Genomic DNA, 16232 nt, shown 5'->3' on the forward strand with positions numbered 1-16232 from the left:
CTCTGACCTCCCATTGACATCAATAGGAGGCAGAGAAAGCAGTTTTGTGCCATTTTTTGCTTGCGGCACTCAATGACCACAGACAAAAAACCGCATAAATCGTGGCAAAGAGAGTGCAGGCAGGTCACAATCTGCCACAAAATTCCTTCAGGAATTTTCAGGCAGATTTTTCCGTCTGCAAAAATCTCAGTTTGAACAGGGCCTCAGGTCTGTACATGTTTTCAGAGATTGTGAAAAAGGTGAGGGAATGAAACACAAAGGAGTAGATATGTCGAAACTAGTGCGTCGAAACTTGTGCGTTTTTCGCGCATCACGCACCCATTGAAGTCAATGGGTGCGTGAAAATCACGCGCAGCACATGGAAGCACTTCCGTGGGACGCGCGTGATTCGCGCAACAGCAGTAAAAACTATGAATGAAAACAGAAAAGCTCCACGTGCTTTTCTGTTTACAAACATAAAAACAGAGTGTCATAATGATGGCGGCTGCGCGAAAATCACGCGACACATCATATGCTGATGACACACGGGGCTTTTATGGAGCTTTTGCGCGCGCAAAACGCACACGCTCGTGTGAATCCGGCCTTAGTGTGCTACAAGGTCAAAAATTGTACGCCAAATACGCACATGTATTTAACCCCTTGTCGCATTATCATGTACGTGATAAGCGTCATAGGTAAGTATGGAGCGCACTCACGGGCTGAGCGTGCTCCATACTCAGCAGGTGTCAGCTGTGATTTACAGCTGACACTCGGGACTAACGGCCAGGAACAGAGATCTTGCTGTTCCTGGCCGTTTAACCCCTCAAATGCTGCGGTCAATCCCGACCGCAGCATCTGAGGCGTTCAAAGAGGGGGGCGGCCCCCTCCGACATCTCATCGGTGCCCCCACAATGCGATCGGGGGTGCCGATGGTTGTCATGGCAGCCCAGGGGCCTAATAAAGGCCCCCAGGACTTCCTTCTTTCTGCCTCTGTTAAGCCAAGAACTGCAGTGTATTGTACCAGTGATCCAACGATCGCTGGTTCAAGTTCCCTAGGGGGGCTAATAAAATGTCTAAAAAAAAAGTATTTTAGTATTATTAGTAGTGAAAAAAAAAAATTGAATGTTCAAAAAAACAACAACCTTTTCCAATTTTTTCTCTAAAGTAATGTAAAAATAAACAAAATTGGTATCACTGCTTCTGTAAAAGTCTGAACTATTATAATATACTATTATTTAACTTGCACAGTGAGACTTAGCTCTCAAATAAAATGTAATAAGTTAAACACACCAAAACATGGTACCAATAAAAACGACAGCTCGTCCCGCAAAGAAAAAGCCCTCATCCCGCTCATTCCACAGTATAATATAAAATGTATGGCTCTCAGAATGTGGTGAAACAAAACTAATTTATTTTTTTTAACAAAGTGTTGTGTTTTTTTTTTTCTGAAAGTAGTAAAATATAAGAAAACCTATATAAATTTGGTATCATCACAATAATATTGAGCCGCAGAATAAAGTAAAGTTGTAGTTTTTACCACACGGTGAAAGCCGTAAAAATGAAAACCAAAAAACAATGTAGAAATCGCAGTTTTTTTCCAATTCCAAGCCCGCAAAGATTTATTTTTTTCAGTTTCCCAGTATATTATATGGTACTTTTAAATGGTGCCATTAGAAACTGCAACTCCTCCTGCAAAAAAGTAAGCCCTCACACCACTCTCTTGATGTAAAAATAAAAAAGTTATGGCTCTTGGAAGGCGGGAAGGGAAAAACTAAAATGAAAAATAAAAAATGTCCTTTAAGGGGTTAAGGACGCAGCTATTTTAGGCCTTGAGGACACAGCGATTTTTTTTTCGTTTTTTAATCACCATGTTCCGAAGGCCATAATGTATACCGACATAACTATATTAGGGCTTATTTTTTGGGGAACAGGTTATATTCTTTAATGTCATTTTTTTGGGTTGCATATAATGTATTGAAAAACTATTATTATTTTTTTGGGGAATAGAAAAAAGCATCAAATCTGCCATTGTTTTGTGGGTCTTGTTTTTACCTTCTTCATCGTGCAGGATAAATGACATATTACTCTATGCTGCAGGTCAGTAAGATTACGGCGATACTGGTTTCGCACTCTAAGAACATTTAAAAAGAAAATGTTTTTGTGTCGCCACATTCTGAGATCTTTTTGATCTTTCCGTTAATGAAGCTGTATGAGGGCTTCTTTTTCGCAAGACATTGCGTAGTTTTTATTTTTACCATTTAGTGGTACATAGGTTTTATTGAATAACTTTTCCGTTTTTGGGAGCGGGAATGATCCATAAAACACTATTCCGCTGGTTTTGCTTGGCTGTTTCCGTCAGCCTCATAGACGTTGAATAGAGCGGCAGGGCACGTTACTGCTCCATTCAAAATCCTCCTCACTATGATTGTTCAGTGAGGAGGACCAAGGACTCGGGACCCCTATTCTAGTGATCAGTGGGCGTCCCAGTGGTGGGGCCCCAGCGATCATACATTTAATACCGATCCTGTGGGTAGGCGTTACATTTTCTTAGTGGGAACATTTTTTCATTTTGATCTTGTAATATGAAGGATTTATTTGGAATGACAACCCATGAGTTATATATAGAACCAGAGCAAAGTTTAAATGTTTTTGTTGGGATATTGAACTTTTATTAGACCTATTACGAGTTGGGGGAACATTAAATGGTATGAGATATAAAATGTCAAATGTGATCATGAAGAATAGTTTTTCTTTTGTGATCTGAATGAATGTGAAAAATAGATTTTTGTATTTCATTGTTCTAGATACTGAAGCAAAGATGTATGTTCACCTTTATCTGTACTTGTATAACGAAAAATGTAGGCAGGGTGTTTTAAGTAGAACCTGGTTTTCCTAATCTTACTTAGGTGAAAGGAATTGTTATATAATAGAAAGATTTTTTTCCAAGAGCTACCATGGGATAGGCAGAGGCGGCCTTGCTCTTTCTGCCCTTTTATCAGTGGTAACATTTTCCTATTGTAAAAAGTCATCACAAATGAACAGAGAATATAGAATCATGGCAGTCATATTGCCTGTTTAGAGCTTTCAGTGTTCTTTAAAAACTTAATAAAGGTCTCTACTGAGGTTGGATTAAAAGAACCTGTTAAGAAGGCAATTGCTTCCCAAGAGATAACCTCTAATGATAAGAAAAAGGGGAAAAAAGTGTTATTGCTGCTTTCACATTGTCAAGACAGAAAGGTCTCTGTATCTTTGTCCTACAAATGAATTTTGAGAATAATCTCATACTGCTTGGAGAGATAAAAATCCAGGTACTTCTTGCCTGCCAGCATCTTACATTTTCACTAAGGATTTGATAAGGGATTAGAAGTTTTCTATTTGTGTTAGCTGCTATAGAAGGTGTGATCAGAAGCCTGGTAGAAAAAGGGTCTGTTGAAACACGTGATTGCAGAATCCTATATAACTTATTTTTAGCAACAATTTTATCGGTACAGGTTATTACTGAAATTTTAACACGTCTACTGATGTCAATCTAGTGATAAGGACAATATCTCTTATAAATAAAAACGGCTATAAAGGTATTTCTATTCAAAATTTCACAATGCATGGAACATGGTGTATACAAAACAACAAAAGAGTGCATGCCACAACATAGTATAACATAGTATCACTCACTGATGTATAATGTAAATATTCTACAGAATTATTGCAATTGTAATATCATTAAATTCCCCTCCTCCTTTTTTGTGTTCAGGGATTCGGAGGATGGATGGCAATCATGACAACACTGGAGAAAATCTCATTTTGGATGAGAGTTCCCTTCTAATGAAAGAAATGGTAATGTCGGAATAGGCAAAATACTGTAGACTGGAGCCAACTTGACAAACTAAATAGATTCAAGTTTCTTAGAATAGAATTGGGGCTGTTCTCTGCTGCAGATTATACTTTGTATGATAAGATAGTGCACAACATGAAACTGTGAAGACTCACCTGACATGGATTTATCCTTGAGCCGATACAAATGTATGAAAGGGGTTGTCTCATGAAGACAACCCCTGTCAATATGCCCTGTTAGGACTTCTGAATGTAATAGAGCAGTTTCCGTTCTGGCATACTAGAGCTGACCATGTAATCTGAATGGCTGTAACGAAATATTACATTTCCCAAGCAACTAGCGCTGTAGGCAAAATCCCTGACTGCAGCCTCCCATGCCTGCAATCGCAAATGGGTTGTCTTTGATGAGACGACCCCCTTTATGTCAAATTAAGCGTGATGTCCACATATGTCATACAATTTATATGGGTTATCTAAAAAGACTTTAGTTTTTTTCGCATGCCTATATTGGTGTATTGTAGCCTGCACCCCCGGACACAACTCCTGGGTAGACAATATATATCCTAGTGGTTTGCCATATACATACCACTGGTAATTTTGTTTACTTATGGGAACCTTGGTTTACTCCAAGGGAGATTGGTTCCTGGAGTGAGAGCGATAGTTGTCATTTAGATATCTTGGCTGCATCCGCAATAAAAAATATGAAGTGGCTACAGATGGCTATCACCCTAAGTGACTCAGGCAGATATTATTGTTAGGTTTATTTTTTGTAATATGCAGCAATTTGAATTGTACTTATCCTGTGACTATGTTGCCCTTAATATAGCGCATATGGCCCACTGCCATATAATGCCCATGTACAGAGAGTGCTTATCTATTTCATTCATGTTGCTGACAATTAATATGGTGCATCCGTAGCTGCAAAATGGGCACACGTGATCTTTAAAGTCTAACTTTTTCTTATGATGCCATGTTGTGAAATGCACAAATTGGTGATTGTAATTTTACCTGTAAATAGCAAAATAAGAAAAAAATAGTCCTTACATTCTACTTTCCTACCACTCATGTGACATTTCTGATCGGCACCTGACGTTTTTAAGCCAATTACTAGCTGCAGTGGTCATGTGATTGGATGGAACATCACAACTCCAGCCAATTTAAAGGGAGACTGGCAGCGCTGGAGCAGCAGGGGATTAGAATGTGACTTTTTTTAGCTTATTTTAACTAAATTTCACCATTTTCAAATAAAGTTACAATTCGGTTTTAGAAGAGTTTGCCACTAATAGGTGTATTGCACGTTATGTATATTTTTGCACGTTGTATAGACTTATACAAACAATGTATATTTCTTTGTAACAAGTTCACTGTTAGGGATCTGCCAGGTACTTCATCTAGGTATACTCCTGGGATTAATCAATCCACACCTGAGGCCAGACCTGTTCGACTGACACCATCTCCCACCAACCAGGGTGGCAGGCTCAGGAGTGGGAGAGCCTATCGCGGCCTGGTCTGTCGGAGTTAGCTCCGCCCCCTGTCCTTTATTACCTGCCCTGTTCTCTCCGGCCTCATGCACACGACCGTAAAAACTCCCGTTATTACGGGTCGTAATCACGACCCGTAATAACGGGCTCATAGACTTCTATTGGCGACGGGTGCCTTCCCGTTTTCTCACGGGAAGGTGCCCGTGCCGTTGAAAAAGATAGAACATGTCCTATTTCAGGCCGTAATAACGGCACGGACAGTCCATAGAAGTCTATGGAGCTCTCGTAATGACGGGTGGCTACATGTGTGCACCCGTCATTACGGCAGCGTTGCTAAGCGACGTCAGTAAATAGTCACTGTCCAGGGAGCTGAAAGAGTTAACTGATCGGCAGTAACTCTTTCAGCACCCTGGACAGTGACTACCGATCAGTATAAACCTGTAAAAAATAAAAATAAAAGACGTTCATACTTACCGACAACTTCCTGCTTCCTCCAGTCCGGTCTCCCGCCCGTTGCCTTGGTGACGCGTCCCTCTCGACATCCGGCCCGAAGTCCTGGATGACGTTTCAGGCCATGTGACCGCTGCAGCCAATCACAGGTCAATCACAGGCTGCAGCGGTCACATGGACTGCCGCGTCATCCAGGGATGTCGGGCTGGATGTGAAGAGAGGGACGCGTCACCAAGACAACGGCCGGTAAGTATGAATTATTTTAACTTTTATTACAGAAAAGGCTGTCCCTTCTCTCTATCCTGCACTGATAGAGAGAAGGGGCTGCCGATTAGTGCAGTGCTATTTTGCCGCCAAAAACGTGCTCGTAAATACGGGTGGAATACGTGTGACACCGGACCCATATTTACGGGCACGGGTTCGTAAATACTGGTGCAAAACGGGTGGAATACGTGTGACACCGGACCCGTATTTACGCCAGTATTTACGGGTGGGAAAAAATACGGTCGTGTGCATGAGGCCTTCCTCAGTGCTTGTAATTCTTTTGGATTCCTGGCCCCACTGCTGCTTGGTCCAGCCTGCTTCTGCCGTGCTTCTGCCTTGCTGCAGTTCTGCTTGACCTGCTTTGCTTTGCCCCTGGCTTGCTTCTGTCTCCTTGCCCGCTTGGGTGTACTCACTTCGTCCTGGTCCTGACTGTCCGTTCGCCGCTCCGTTTCCTCGTGGCGTTCCGTGGCTACTGCCCCTTCCCTTGCATGTTCCCTGTTTGTTTTCCTGTGCACTTAGACAGCGTAGGGACCGCCGCCCAGTTGTACCTCGTCGCCTAGGGCGAGTCGTTGCAAGTAGGCAGGGACAGGGCGGTGGGTAGATTAGGGCTCACTTTCCCTTCACCTCCTTCCGGCCATTACATAATTACAAGCCCTTACCTAGTCTACCATTTCTCCTACGCTGACGCTATCATGGACCCCCTTGAGACCCTGGCCCAGCAGATGCAGGGCCTCTCCCTACAGGTCCAGGCCCTGGCCCAAAGGGTCAATCAGGGTGACGCTGCTTTAGTAGTACCCCTCACCTCACCTCTAGAACCCGACCTCAAGTTACCTGACCGGTTCTCAGGGGACCGTAAGACGTTTCTCTCCTTCCGGGAGAGTTGCAGACTGTATTTCCGCCTAAAGCCCCACTCCTCAGGTTCCGAGAACCAGCGGGTGGGTATCATCATATCCCGACTCCAGGAAGGGCCCCAAGAGTGGGCCTTCTCCTTGGCTCCTGACGCCCCTGAACTTTCCTCTGTTGATCGTTTTTTCTCTGCCCTCGGACTCATTTACGACGAGACTGACAGGACTGCCTTAGCCGAGAGTCACCTGGTGACCTTACGTCAGGGTAGGAGACCGGTCGAGGAATACTGTTCTGATTTTAGGAAGTGGTGCGTAGCTTCTCAGTGGAACGATCCGGCCCTAAGGTGCCAGTTTAGGTTAGGATTATCTGACGCCCTGAAGGATCTGCTGGTTAGCTACCCCTCGTCTGACTCCCTTGACCAGGTTATGGCCCTAGCAGTACGACTTGACCGACGTCTCAGGGAACGTCAGCTAGAACGCTTCAGTGTGCTCCCCTCTGACTTTTCTGCGATCCCCCCCGAGGTCCCATCTCCTCGCCCCTCCACGGAGGACTCGGAGGTACCTATGCAACTCGGGGCCTCCATGTCCCCTCGACAACGTAGGGAGTTTCGCAGAATGAATGGTCTCTGCTTCTACTGTGGGGACGACAAGCATCTACTGAACACCTGTCCCAGGCGCAAGAATAAGAAGCCGGAAAACGTCCGCGCCTAAGTGATCATCGGGGAGGTCACTTGGGCGCACAGGTATTTCCCGTTAATGTGAAACGCAATAAAATTTTGCTTCCCTTTCAGGTCTCGTTTGCTGGCCGGGCTGCCACGGGCAGTGCTTTCGTGGATTCAGGGTCATCTGCTAATATCATGTCTGCGGAATTTGCTATGTCTCTAAAGATGCCTTGTATTGATTTACCTTATCCTATCCCTGTAGTAGGAATCGACTCAACTCCCCTTGCTAATGGTTATTTTACTCAGCATACTCCTGTTTTTGAACACCTTGTTGGCTCCATGCATTTGGAGCAGTGCTCTGTACTGGTGATGCAGGGATTATCGTCTGATCTGGTATTAGGTCTTCCCTGGTTGCAGTTGCATAATCCCACGTTTGATTGGAATACTGGGGAGCTTACCAAATGGGGTAGTGAATGTCTTATGTCATGTCTTTCTGTTAACTCTATTTCTCCCCGGGAGGAGGTAAACACGCTTCCTGAGTTTGTTCAGGACTTCGCCGATGTGTTTTCTAAGGAGGCCTCCGAGGTGTTGCCCCCCCATAGAGATTACGATTGCGCTATCGATTTGGTGCCTGGTGCCAAGCTTCCTAAGGGGAGGATATTTAATCTTTCATGTCCTGAACGTAAAGCTATGAGGGAATATATCCAAGAATGCCTGGCCAAGGGTTTCATTCGCCCCTCGACTTCTCCTCTAGGTGCTGGCTTCTTCTTCGTGGGGAAGAAGGATGGTGGTCTTAGGCCGTGCATTGATTATCGTAACCTGAATAAGGTCACCGTAAGGAACCAGTACCCACTTCCTTTGATTCCGGATCTTTTTAATCAGGTTCAGGGAGCCCAATAGTTTTCTAAGTTCGATCTACGGGGGGCATATAACCTTATCCGCATCAAAGAGGGGGATGAGTGGAAAACTGCGTTCAACACACCCGAGGGTCATTTCGAATACCTGGTCATGCCCTTTGGGTTGTGTAATGCCCCTGCTGTCTTCCAGAATTTTATTAATGAAATCCTGAGAGAGTACCTGGGTAATTTTCTTGTTGTGTACCTTGATGACATACTGGTGTTTTCCAAGGACTGGTCCTCCCACGTGGAGCATGTCCGGAAGGTGCTCCAGGTCCTTCGGGAGAATAATCTGTTTGCTAAGACTGAAAAATGTGTCTTTGGGGTACAGGAGATACCATTTTTAGGGCAAATCCTCACTCCTCATGAATTCCGCATGGACCCTGCCAAGGTTCAGGCTGTGGCGGAATGGGTCCAACTTGCCTCCCTTAAGGCGTTACAGTGTTTTTTAGGGTTCGCCAACTATTACAGGAGATTTATTGCCAACTTCTCGGTCGTCGCTAAGCCTCTTACGGACCTTACCCGCAAGGGTGCTGATGTCCTCCATTGGCCCCCTGAGGCCGTCCAGGCCTTTGAGACCCTCAAGAAGTGCTTTATCTCGGCCCCCGTGCTGATTCAGCCCAACCAAGAGGAGCCATTTATTCTGGAGGTTGACGCTTCCGAGGTGGGAGTGGGGGCCGTCTTGTCCCAGGGTACCAGCTCCCTCACCCATCTCCGCCCCTGTGCTTACTTCTCTAGGAAGTTTTCGCCCACGGAGAGTAACTATGATATTGGCAACCGCGAACTTCTAGCCATTAAATGGGCTTTTGAGGAGTGGCGGCACTTTCTGGAGGGGGCCAGACACCAGGTAACGGTCCTTACGGATCACAAGAATCTGGTTTTCCTAGAATCGGCCCGGAGGCTTAATCCTAGACAAGCTCGGTGGGCACTATTCTTTACCAGATTTAATTTCTTGGTTACCTATAGGGCTGGGTCCAAGAATATTAAGGCTGATGCTCTGTCACGTAGTTTCATGGCCAATCCTCCTTCTGAGAAGGATCCTGCTTGTATTTTACCCCCTGGTATAATCGTCTCTGCCACGGATTCTGATTTAGCTTCTGATATCGCGGCTGATCAGGGTGCAGCTCCCGGGAACGTCCCTGGGGACAAACTGTTTGTTCCCCTGCAATACCGGCTGAGGGTACTCAGGGAAAACCATGACTCCGCTCTATCTGGTCATCCTGGCATCTTGGGCACCAAACACCTCATTACCAGAAACTATTGGTGGCCTGGGTTGCCTAAAGACGTTAGGGCTTACGTCGCCGCTTGTGAGGTTTGCGCTAGGTCCAAAACCCCTAGGTCCCGACCTGCGGGCCTACTACGTTCCTTGCCCATTCCCCAGAGACCTTGGACCCATATCTCCATGGATTTTATCACCGATTTGCCTCCATCTCAGGGCAAGTCGGTGGTGTGGGTGGTAGTCGACCGCTTCAGCAAGATGTGCCACTTTGTGCCCCTTAAGAAGCTACCTAACGCCAAGACGTTAGCTTCTTTGTTTGTGAAACACATCCTGCGTCTCCATGGGGCCCCAGTCAATATCGTTTCTGACAGAGGGGTACAATTTGTTTCCTTATTTTGGAGAGCTTTTTGTAAAAAGTTGGAGATTGATCTGTCCTTCTCCTCCGCCTTCCATCCCGAAACTAATGGCCAAACGGATAGGACCAACCAATCCCTGGAACAATATTTAAGGTGTTTCATCTCTGACTGTCAATTCGATTGGGTCTCATTCCTTCTCCTTGCTGAATTTTCCTTGAATAACCGGGTCAGTAACTCGTCAGGGGTCTCCCCGTTTTTCTGTAATTTCGGGTTTAACCCAAAATTCTCCTCCGTCTCCCCTGGTTGTTCCAATAATCCTGAGGTAGAGGATGTTCATCGGGAACTGTGCACCGTCTGGGCCCAGGTTCAGAAGAACCTAGAGGCGTCCCAGAGCGCACAAAAGATTCAGGCGGATAGTAGACGTTCTGCTAACCCCCGGTTTGTCGTCGGGGATTTGGTCTGGTTGTCGTCCAGGAACTTGCGCCTTAAGGTCCCGTCCAGGAAGTTTGCTCCCCGATTTATTGGACCTTATAAGATCATTGAAGTCCTCAACCCTGTATCCTTCCGTCTGGAGCTCCCCCCATCATTTCGCATACATGACGTCTTCCATGCCTCCCTCCTTAAACGCTGCTCCCCGTCCTGGTCCCCCTCGAGGATACCTCCTGTTCCCGTTCTCACCCCTGAGGGGGTGGAATTCGAGGTGGCCAAGATTATGGACAGTAGGATGGTCCAGGGCTCCCTCCAGTACCTGGTCCATTGGAGAGGATACGGGCCGGAGGAGAGGACTTGGGTACCTGCCCGTGATGTTCACGCTGGGGTATTGATCAGGAGGTTCCACCTTCTCTTCCCCACTAAACCGGGTCCCCTTAGTAAGGGTCCGGTGGCCCCTCATAAAAGGGGGAGTACTGTTAGGGATCTGCCAGGTACTTCATCTAGGTATACTCCTGGGATTAATCAATCCACACCTGAGGCCAGACCTGTTCGACTGACACCATCTCCCACCAACCAGGGTGGCAGGCTCAGGAGTGGGAGAGCCTATCGCGGCCTGGTCTGTCGGAGTTAGCTCCGCCCCCTGTCCTTTATTACCTGCCCTGTTCTCTCCCTCAGTGCTTGTAATTCTTTTGGATTCCTGGCCCCACTGCTGCTTGGTCCAGCCTTCTTCTGCCGTGCTTCTGCCTTGCTGCAGTTCTGCTTGACCTGCTTTGCTTTGCCCCTGGCTTGCTTCTGTCTCCTTGCCCGCTTGGGTTTACTCACTTCGTCCTGGTCCTGACTGTCCGTTCGCCGCTCCGTTTCCTCGTGGCGTTCCGTGGCTACTGCCCCTTCCCTTGCATGTTCCCTGTTTGTTTTCCTGTGCACTTAGACAGCGTAGGGACCGCCGCCCAGTTGTACCTCGTCGCCTAGTGCGAGTCGTTGCAAGTAGGCAGGGACAGGGCGGTGGGTAGATTAGGGCTCACTTTCCCTTCACCTCCTTCCGGCCATTACATTCACAATGTCAAAAATTGTCATACTTACTATTAGATATATATTTTATTTTTAATCACTGACTTAATTATAGGTAATCATGATTATCACTACTTGATGCTATTTATATTCACCTTGTACACTATTGTATCGCTTGAGAAATGGGCCCACGTAGAGGGGCTAAAATTTTGCACATATAGGTTAACAATGTGTGTGTGTGTATATATATATATATATATATATATATATATATATATATAATGTGTGTGTGTGTGTGTGCGTATATTTATTAGTATACATACACCATTCAGCCATAACATTAAAACCACTGACAGATGAAGTGAATCACATTGATTATATAGTTACAATGGCACCTGTCAAGTGGTGGGATATAGTAGACAGCTAGGAAACAGTCAGTTCTTGAAATTAATGTGTTGCAAGCAGGAAATATAGGCAAGTTTAAGGATCTGAGAAACTTTGACAAGGGTTGAATGGTGATGACTAGACAAATGACGCCTGATCATCTCCAAGATGGCAGGTGTTGTACAGAGTTCCCAGTATGGAGTTGTTAGTACTTCTCAAAAGTGGTCCAAGGAAGGACAGCCAGTGAACTGGTTTATGGGTGCCCAGGGCTTATTGATGTGTGCGGGGAGTGAAGGCTAGCCCGTCTGGTAAGATCCCACATAAGAGCTACTGTAGCACAAATTGTTGAAAAATTTACTGCTGGCTATCATAGAAAGCTGTCAGAACACACAGTGCATCACAGCACGCTGCATTTCGGCCTACGTAGCCCCATAGTACACAATATTAGGGGAGTGGCTTTAATGTCTCGGATGATCAGCATATATCTATATTGCATATATATATATATATATGTATATATATATATATATATATATTTATGTGTGTGTCATATATATATATATATATATAAAAACACATTTATAAATATTTCACAACTATTGGGTTCACGTTAGCATGCATGCACTGAGTTCATCTTTTCATATTGATTATGTATCTTTTATATTATAGCCTACCTTAAAATTTGGTTGGAGAAAAAACCTTCAAGAACTGTCCGTTTCCTTGTCGCACAGTCTAAGTAGTGAATTGGAAATGGTTACTACTTGTGCTCTGCAGAGAGATCATGCAGAATTATCTTCAACAGGAAGGTCCCAAATAGACCTTGCCTACATCTCTAAGATGTATGAGCACTACGGATCCATCTCAGAAAAACAGAGGCCTAAAAAAGTTGCAAAGGTAAGTTCTAAAACAAAAAGGCAAGCATAATTAGTAATACCTACATGCATTTATTTTACTTATGTTGCCTTGTTTATATCACTGTGATAGAAAGTACACAATCTAAAATCACTGAAAAAAGACAAACTTACTCACAATGGCAGCTGCACGCACCCAGGGCCGGCCTTAGGGTAGATGGCGCCCCGTGCGAAATTATCTTTCGGCGCCCCACGCCATTATAAAAAATGCCCCATAAAAAAGCATAATTCCTCTCCACAGTATAATGCCCTATATAGTGCCCCCACACAGTGTAATGCCCCTTTAGTGTCCCACACACAGTATAATAATAATATTTAATAATGTAATATATTATAACGCCTTCAAGGACACAGTATTTTGTCCTCTAATTGTGTCCACACAGTGTTATGCCCCCTGTATTGCCCCTACACAGTATAATGTCCTCCAGAGTATAATGCCCCCACAGCCCCCCTAGTAAAAAGTGCCCCCTGTAGATTGTGCCGTACAGCCTCCCTGTAGACAGTGCCATAATCCCCCACCTCCTCCTTGTAGACAGTGCCATACAGCCCCCATCTGCCCCTTGTAGTGTCATACAGCCCCCATCTGCCCCTTGTAGTGCCCTACAGCCCCCCATCTGCCCCTTGTAGTGTCATACAGCCCCACCTCCCTCTTGTACACAGTGCCCCCCACCGCCCCCTTGTAAACAGTGTCATACAGCACCCACCTCCCCATTGTAGAAAGTGACATACTGCCCCCCACCTCCACCTGACAGGATCCTTGCGTAGGCCGGCTTGATCCAGAGATGTCATCACGCCGACTGCGCAGGGATCCTGTCCCTGCGCCTCATAGGCCGCAGGCGCCTCTGTAGCCTGTTACAGAGTTTCCCAACCTTTTCGGACTTGAGCCACCCCTGGAATAAAAAAAATTCCTCAGGGCCCCCCTACCAAAAATTGTTTAGAGAAAGACAGATAATAGCTAAAAATAAGCACTACATTCTTAGGCCCCATGCACACGTGTTTTTGCGGCCGCAATTCCCCCGAAAATCCACGGGAGAATTGCGGCCCCATTCTTTTCTATGGGGCCATGCACACGACCGTAGTTTTTGCGGTCCTTACACGGCCCGGGAGCCCGGACCGCAGAAAGAACGGGCATGTCTTATTACGGCCCTGTTCTGCGGTCCGGGCTCATTGAAAACAATGGTGGCGGCCATGTGCATGTCCCGCGATTTGCGGGCGGCCTGCGGCTGACAGTCCGCAGCCGGCCGACCCGAAAATCACGGCCGTGCACACGGCTACGGTCGTGTGCATGAGGCCTTAGGGTATGTTCACACAGCGTTTTTTGTAAGGCAGAAAAAATCTGCTTTTGGATTGACAGCGTTATTTGATGGGGTTTTTTTAGCGTTTTTTTTTAAGCCGTTGAAGCGAATGCAAAAGACGCAGCAAAAAAAGCTCCAAACGAGCGCCACAGCTATTTTCTTCCTATTATTAATTTCAATTGGAGGTCAGAGGTGGAAACCACTTGAAGACCTTCAGCCCCCCCCCCACTCACAGTAAAATGACCATCAGCCCCCCACTCACAGTAAGGCTGGGTTCACACACACTATTTACGGACGTAATTCGGGCGTTTTAGCCCCGAATTACGTCCGAAAATGCGGCTCAAAAGCGTCGGCAAAGATCTGCCCATTCATTTGAATGGGTCTTACGATATTCTGTGCCGACGGCCATTTTTTTTACGCGCCACTGTCAAAAGACGGCGCGTAAAAGAGACGCCCGCGTCGAAGAAAAGCCTGTCACTTCTTGAGACGTAATTGGAGCCGTTTTCCATTGATTCCATAGAAAAACAGCTCCAATTACGTCCGTAATGGACGCAGCGAAAAGCGCCTGCACATGCCATTACGTCTGAAATTCCAGAGCCGTTTTCTCCTGAAAACAGCGCCGTAATTTCAGCCGTAATGGACGCTGTCGTGTGAACATACCCTAAAATGACCATCAGCCCGTCCACTCACAGTAAAACTACCATCAGCCCCCACTCACAGTAAAACGACCATCAGCCCGTCCACTCACAGTAAAATGACCATCAGCCCCTCCACTCACAGTAAAATGACCATCAGCCCCTCCACTCACAGTAAAATGACCATCAGCCGCCCACTCACAGTAAAATGACCATCAGCCCCTCCACTCACAGTAAAACTACCATCAGCCCCTCCACTCACAGTAAAATGACCATCAGCCCGTCCACTCACAGTAAAATGACCATCAGCCCCTCCACTCACAGTAAAATGACCATCAGCCCCTCCACTCACAGTAAAATGACCATCAGCCCCTCCACTCACAGTAAAACTACCATCAGCCCCCACTCACAGTAAAATGACCATCAGCCCCTCCACTCACAGTAAAATGACCATCAGCCCCTCCACTCACAGTAAAACTACCATCAGCCCCCACTCACAGTAAAATGACCATCAGCCCCTCCACTCACAGTAAAATGACCATCAGCCCCTCCACTCACAGTAAAACTACCATCAGCCCCTCCACTCACAGTAAAATGACCATCAGCCCCCACTCACAGTAATGACCATCAGCCCGTCCGTCCACTCACAGTAATGACCATCAGCCCCCACTCACAGTAAAATGACCATCAGCCCCTCCACTCACAGTAATGACCATCAGCCCGTCCACTCACAGTAATGACCATCAGCCCCCACTCACAGTAATGACCATCAGCCCCCCACTCACAGTAATGACCATCAGCCCCCACTCACAGTAAAACTACCATCAGCCCCTCCACTCACAGTAAAACTATCATCAGCCCGTCCACTCACAGATGCCCCCTGTAGATAGTACCACACAGCCCCTTTGTAGGTAGTAGGGATATCACGACACCTGAATTTGGACTTCAATACCGATACTTTGTGTAGTATTGCAATTTCGATACCAAAGCGATACTTTGCCAACAGTAATAAAAAAAAGTTCTTCCATTTTCTGATGTGAAGCGCGAGGTGTGATGCTGAATTTAACCTCCATTTGCCTCACATTAATAGTAATTAACCCCATCATGTTTCTCAGTCATAATGGGTTAATGTGTGAGGTACATGATGGGGTTAATTACTATTAATGTGAGGCACATGGAGGTTAAATTCCGCATCACACCTCGTGCCTCACATTAATAAGTGAAAGAAGTTTTTTTTTAGTTTTTTTTTACAGCGTACACATCATAAATGGCGCAAAAAAATTGTTGTGTAGGTTATTACGGCCGCGCTAATACCGAATTTGTGTATATTTTATATATTGAGACTTATTTTAAGGTTTATTGTAAAAAAAAGGTGTATGTGTATTTTTTAAAATTTAACATTACTTTATGTTTTTACTTTATTTTTAAACTTTAATATACTGACATATATCAGATATATGCCAGTACATTAGCCGGTGGACAGATAGTACACAGGCAGTTGTTAGGACATACCTAAGTATGCCCTAACAACAGGAAATATGGTAAGACAGCCCTGGGGTCCTTCAATAGACCCTGGGCTGTCTG

General features: G+C 45.6%; 1 protein-coding gene across 7 annotated transcripts in view; it reads left to right on the plus strand.

The window, feature by feature from the left end:
* Positions 1–16232, plus strand: part of KIAA0825 (KIAA0825 ortholog) — a 430680-nt gene that overhangs the window by 91486 nt on the left and 322962 nt on the right. For all 7 annotated transcript variants that reach the window (XR_012850533.1, XM_075837231.1, XM_075837243.1 and 4 more), the window contains 2 exons: positions 3731–3813; positions 12477–12701. Coding sequence is in view for 6 of the 7 variants with exons in the window: in XM_075837231.1 (XP_075693346.1) it covers positions 3731–3813; positions 12477–12701 (308 nt within the window). In the remaining variant the exon portion in view is untranslated. The remainder of the gene's footprint in view (positions 1–3730; positions 3814–12476; positions 12702–16232) is intronic.

This window comes from Rhinoderma darwinii, chromosome 1, assembly GCF_050947455.1.
Source record: "Rhinoderma darwinii isolate aRhiDar2 chromosome 1, aRhiDar2.hap1, whole genome shotgun sequence".
Lineage (NCBI taxonomy): Eukaryota > Metazoa > Chordata > Amphibia > Anura > Rhinodermatidae > Rhinoderma > Rhinoderma darwinii.